This window comes from Coenobita brevimanus, chromosome 66 (genome assembly GCF_032717465.1).
Source record: "Coenobita brevimanus isolate Jiangsu-jjx chromosome 66, ASM3271746v2, whole genome shotgun sequence".
Taxonomy (NCBI): Eukaryota; Metazoa; Arthropoda; class Malacostraca; order Decapoda; family Coenobitidae; genus Coenobita; species Coenobita brevimanus.
In genome coordinates this window covers 4,704,001-4,710,000 of record NC_137019.1, presented here as the reverse complement: position 1 = coordinate 4,710,000, position 6,000 = coordinate 4,704,001, and the positions used below count along the sequence as shown (strand labels likewise).

The 6,000-nt window shown below is 39.6% G+C and overlaps 1 protein-coding gene across 1 annotated transcript in view; it reads right to left on the bottom strand.

Annotated features, from left to right (window-relative positions):
• The window catches only part of LOC145405295 (transcription factor RelB homolog), a 103,900-nt gene that overhangs the window by 28,022 nt on the left and 69,878 nt on the right, over positions 1-6,000 (bottom strand). The window contains exon 10 of the mRNA XM_080276716.1: positions 2,157-2,252. Within this exon, the coding sequence (XP_080132842.1) occupies positions 2,157-2,252 (96 nt within the window). The remainder of the gene's footprint in view (positions 1-2,156; positions 2,253-6,000) is intronic.

Genomic DNA, 6,000 nt, shown 5'->3' with positions numbered 1-6,000 from the left:
AAAACTCTTATACGACTTGATATGAAAGAGAACATGTTGAAGTAAGGGTGCATATAATACTGTATATACTTAACATCTCCCATAGTTTGGTCACTAGGATGTTGAAATCCAGGGTTTCTGTCTGATGCTTGAAAAAAAAAATGAATTTATGGATATGGAAGTTGTGTAGATTGACTTGGGAAGAGGGAAGGGTTCCAGAGGACTGGAAATCAGGTATAAAAGTTCCTTTATACAAAGGAAAAGGGGAGAGAAAAGTATGTGGTAACCATAGGGGTATTTGCCTTCTTAGTGTGACTGGTAAAATATATGGTAGAATACTCATTGATAGGGTTAGGCATATGACAGAGGAGCTAGTTGGAGAAGAACAAGGGGGATTTAGGAAAAGAAAAGGATGTGTAGATCAGATATTTGTTCTAAGATGTTTAGTGGAGAAGTATCTAGAGAAGGGAAGGAAAGTGTATGCTACCTTCATGGACTTGGAGAAAGCTTATGACAGAATAGATAGGCAAGTTATGTGGAAGGTATTAAGAATAAATGGAGTGGAGGGGAAATTGTTGAGTGCTGTGAAGAGTATGTACAAGGGAGCTAGGGCTATGGTGCGAGTGGATGGTGAGCTGAGTGAGTTCTTTGATCTCAATGTGGGACTGAAACAGGGTTGTGTGATGTCTCCATGGCTTATATATACATGGATGGGGTTGTAAAGGATGTGCAAGGTAGGGCAGTGGATGTGGGGCTGGCCCTAATGAACGAGGGTGAGATTTGGAAGCTTTCGGTGCTGCTGTTTGCTGATGATACAGTATTGTTGAGTAAAGATGAATAGGAGTTGCAAGGCTTGGTGAATGAATTTGGGACAGTGTGTTGGAGGAGGAAGCTGAAAGTTAATGTAAACAAAAGTAAAGTTATGGTGTTTGAGAGGAATGAAGTCACAGAGTGTGCAGTGAGGTTGGATGGTGAGGATATGGAGAATGTGAGTGCATTCAAGTACTTGGGTAGTGTGATGAGTAAGGATGGAACTTCGGGGGATGAAGTGCGTGAAAGGGTACAGCAGGGAAGGAAGGTTGTTGGTACACTGAAAGCAGTGATGAGAAATAGGGAGGCAAGTATGGCAGTTAAGAAGTCACTGCATGATAGTATTGTGATCCCTACCATGACGTATGGAAGCGAGGCATGGACCTTGCAAGAGGGGAACAAGTCAATAGTGAGAGCAGTGGAAATGAGTTACTTGAGAGGAGCATGTGGAGTGACGTGGAGGGACAGGATGATGAATGAAGAAGTGAAGGAACATTGTGGGGTGGATGTGGATGTGGTTGAGAAGATTAGGAGAAATACACTGAGGTGGTTTGGACATGTGGAGAGAATGGAGAATGAGACTGACTAAGAGGGCATATGTAGGTGAGGTGGAGGGAGGGAGAGGGAGGGGTAGATCGAGGATGAGGTGGAGGGATGGAGTAGAGAGGTATATGAGGGATGGGGGGGGGTGAGTTGGGGGGAGGGTAGTCAAATGGTGGGTGACAGAGCAACTTGGAGGCGTTTTGTCTGCGGCCACCCTTTGCGGGATTAGGGCGTCGGGCTATAGATAGATAAATAGATATTTCCATCATAATGTTCTCAGCATGACAAGATGAAATACAGATTTTAAAGTAAGGGTATGCCAATTTAGATCAATATCTACAATATTCCAGTCAGGAGGAGTCTCAAAATTTTGATTTCAGGGGGAACTGATGTTTATGCTCGACATCACCACACATCTGATTAATTTCTTGATGTCATAGCTAAGGCAAAATGTGGGCAAACTATGTTAAGAATCACACAATATCATTACAACCAAAAACTGCTGTGTAAACAGTTAAGTCAGTGCACGCCATACACTATGCAATCTGTTCCTGCCCAGTTAGGTACTGTAGTAAGGTATTCACAGTTATTTCAGGTGGCCTCTCATAAACCTGGCTGGATTAAACAAGGTGCTGGGCCATCAGACGTGTTGAAAACTGATGGCGTATCTGTACTTAAAAATTTAAAGAAAGAATCAATCTACAGTACTGTGCCTAACAGCATCACACAGGAAATAATCTAAAATCATAAGTACAATCACATACCTACCACTGGATTATGCAAATCATTTTTAACAGAAAATAAAATAAACACTTATGGCATACCTGAGGCCCCTATGTTCTCAGCAATGAAGCGTCCAATCTTGTCAGAGTTGGCAGAGTTACCAAGTTTCGCCATCTTGCGTTTGAGGTACTGCGGGTCTGATGAAAGGAAGTATGGAATGTGAACCATGCATAAACAAAGGGTAAAAAGCATGCTGTGGGGAATATTACAAGGTGGGTCGGAGGGAGCTGGAACATAAAATTAGATGAACTAAGAAAACAAAGACTATGGGGTAAAAAAATAAAATTGAAAACTCACTACACAGGAGAAAGAGGATATAAAAATAAAGGTTGTACGGACTAAGAAAATCTAAAACTGATTAGGAGAAGCCAAGGAAAATTTAGATGAGCTTAATTCTTTCAGCCTGGGGACATTTTATCTTGCAATTTCCATATGGTATGACTTTCTTTTTTCCTGCTTAGGATTTTTTTTCTTCTTCTTCTGAACAGGAGGGGTCAGATAGTTCATTAACCCCTTCAACAAGATGAACTTTGTATTTATTTTCATTAATGCCAGAGTTTTAGCTAGCTCAGGTGAGAGAGCCCCCAGGTGAAAGGGCTAACAGGGATAAAATTAACATTAAACTAAAAGTTGAGGAAGTAAAACAGTGACAGAAGGAAACAGAAAAAGGCAATGAGAATGCAGAAACTAAAAACAATAGTACTTAGACTACTAATAGATGCCAGATTACACAAAAACATCAAATCCACTGAGAATATCATGCTAATTTAGTCCTAAAACATTAATTTAACAAAATATCTAACACATACAATATAAAATCTATACAAAATGTATATAAACTCAAACTGCACACAAACACAGGGTCAGTGCTATAAAAATTCTTGACTGTAAACATTAGGAAGGAAAAAACAAAACAAAAATGTATTAACATTAAGAATATTCACAAAAACATGCACATATACCATACAACCAAAATGAATGACTAGTAAAAAACTGACCAAACCGTGCCATGCACAGGGAACAAATACATATTCCAACAAGTCAGACTTTATTGAACAATACATGAAATAAGAACAACAAAGCAAACCTAGCCTCACTCTTCCCACCCATCCCATTACTTTCTTAATACTTCAGTTTTTATTTTTTATTCTTTTATTTATTTTTTGTTACCCACAAACTGGTACCAGTATATGGAATCCAAGCTGCCTGCAATGATTGTGACTGAGACAGTACAGTACTTCCTTGTCTTTGAAAACGTTATTTATACATCTATCATAGATTTTTCTTAACTACTGTATTCCACAAACCATCACCACCATATAATTTACTTATGTAACTCACATACAGTACACACCTACAGTTCAGTTATAAAGACTGCATTGCATCCACTTTGTTCTGTAGCCCTGCCACACTAAACCTGAGTTAGCTACACTTAGTTACATCATTTTAACCTGATTCCCATATTCAGCTGGGATACAGAACTAAGACAAGCTTATTTAATTTCTCTGGGAACATGACCCATGGGAGGAAAGAAGACCCAGGTAAAATCTTCCATCTCTTGTGCCCAGAGGTACATTGGAACCTGCAACTCAAATTCTAGGCAATGTAATGCCATAACCCAATGCCAATATTCAAAGGGGGTTCTAGCCCTCCAACCCTGCCCCAAAATCATTGTCCTTTACAATGAGTAAGGGATAAACAGGTAGCATTCTTACTCCTCTATCCCTAGTTACAAGACAGGAGTAGTTTTTGAGGAAGAATGTCTAATACAATCTAACTATATTAGGCTATGCATAATACAATGTGTTAAGCATACGTACACATGCACGCATGCCCATACACATAAACATGTGTAACACGTTTCATGTTACAAATACACTACTATTATTTCCGGAGTGCTGTAGTTTTTTTTTTTCTCTCTCTCTCTAGGTGTTCCATTCAACAAGATGTGCACGTGATTTTTACTCATGGGTTTTTTATCTAAGTGTAATGATGACTGACAGTGTAACAGGAATTAAAACAGACTATATTTCTAAATCAAACCCATCATAAATAATGATAACAGTATGAATTTGTTCTAAATATCACAGCACATATCAGTTGCACATTATGCACGAATTTCATTCCTAACACCTGTCATGTTATTATCTTTCCATGTAGTATCATCATCATCATCATCATCATCATCTAATCCTTTGTTGCCCCATGAAGAGCATAGGGGCCCAGAGCTAGGAAAGTTGGTCCTGACATTTAAGATGAGAGTGGCAAGCCTCACTCATCCCTGAGTGGTACTATGCGAGATAAAACTCCAACCACTTGTTGGATATAAACCTGCACCGGCTCAATCCAATTGGAGTGCCTTAATTACCCACTAAACCACCATGAGCCATAATTTGGTTAGATGGTTACCACCCAACGAAGTAAAAGGTTTCCCATTGCACAGGAAGCCATTTGGTTTGGCACTCAGTGTAGAGTCACCCGTAGACAGAAGGATGGGGAAAGAATGAAGGAAAGAAAGACAGAGGAGGATGGAAGGATGGAAGACAGGATAGGGCAGTCACCCGAGAGCAGCACTACATCAAGTGAGTGGATGTAGTATCAGTATTGTGGATGTAGTACTGTATCCATAAGTCTTACCTTACAGTATAAGGCTTATGGAAATAAATGATACCATCCAAACTTCCAACCCAAAGTCCCTCCTTTGACCCTTCAACCCCTGAAATCACCTACAACCACCTCCAGTGCCAAAATGCTCCCAAATGCTGCTGTAAACACACAGAATTCCTGTTCTATGCTTATGGCAAGATAAAAGTAAAATATTTTTCCTCCCTCACTTCCCTTTCCTGGACTCACCTGGCCACATCTCTCTCTCTCTGCCACAATACTGTACTCATGTCATACAGTTGCCCACTGGCTAGCCCATACAGAAACAGTGCAACAGGTTATGAAACATGAACAACATATTAATGTGATTCTACTCAATGAAGCATATGTCGCATCTGGGATGTCTCTTGCTTGTTTGCCAACTACAGTCAAAGGTAATATTATGGTGGTGGAAACTTGTGTTGCATTCAGTGGCTGAATTTGGTGCATTTTATGGCTGGACCTTGCACTGTCATATGAATTTGTGCCATCACTGTTTTGGGGGTTCTATCTGTCATGAATCGCATTAATTCTTTAGGGCGGGCTTTGCATCGTAAATATGGTGAGTTATATAGACTGGACTGAACTGTATGCATTAAGCAACACCACCAAGATGATTGTATTCTATGGAATGATGTGGACCATAGTTGTTACTGGCACTTTAAGCATTAAGCGAGTAGCATATTGTCTCATCAGCCTGGGGAGCACATATGTCACTTAAAACTGTGATTATGCACTAGACAACTTGATTTAATCAGGGATATTCACAGTTCACAAATACATTTGTGAAAATAGAGCAACTCGCCACATTTTCAGTCCTGTAACATATTATATGCCACTAGGAATGGGAGGGTTCATTGCATACCATGATGTATGAATCAGGTCTTTGGCTGTGGTGGCACTCAGCATGTATTACACACCGTCTCATATGCTATGGGATATAAAGAGCAAATACTGCCTCCCCTCTGTTTCCTTCACTACTTGATATAAAGCATCATATAATATCACATACCATGTCTGTATGCTGATGCAGCATTAAATTTATGAAGCATGGTGTGTGTATAGCATCATTTCAAAAATTTTAGAGTTCAAAAAATGGATTATATACACTGTAGTAATCTGTACATCTCATACCTAAAAATGTAGACACATTACAGTAATTGTAATATTCAGTACTGGTTTTCCAACATTGCAAAGCACAATGAACAGCCTGCTGGGACAGTATGTTACTAGCCGGTAACA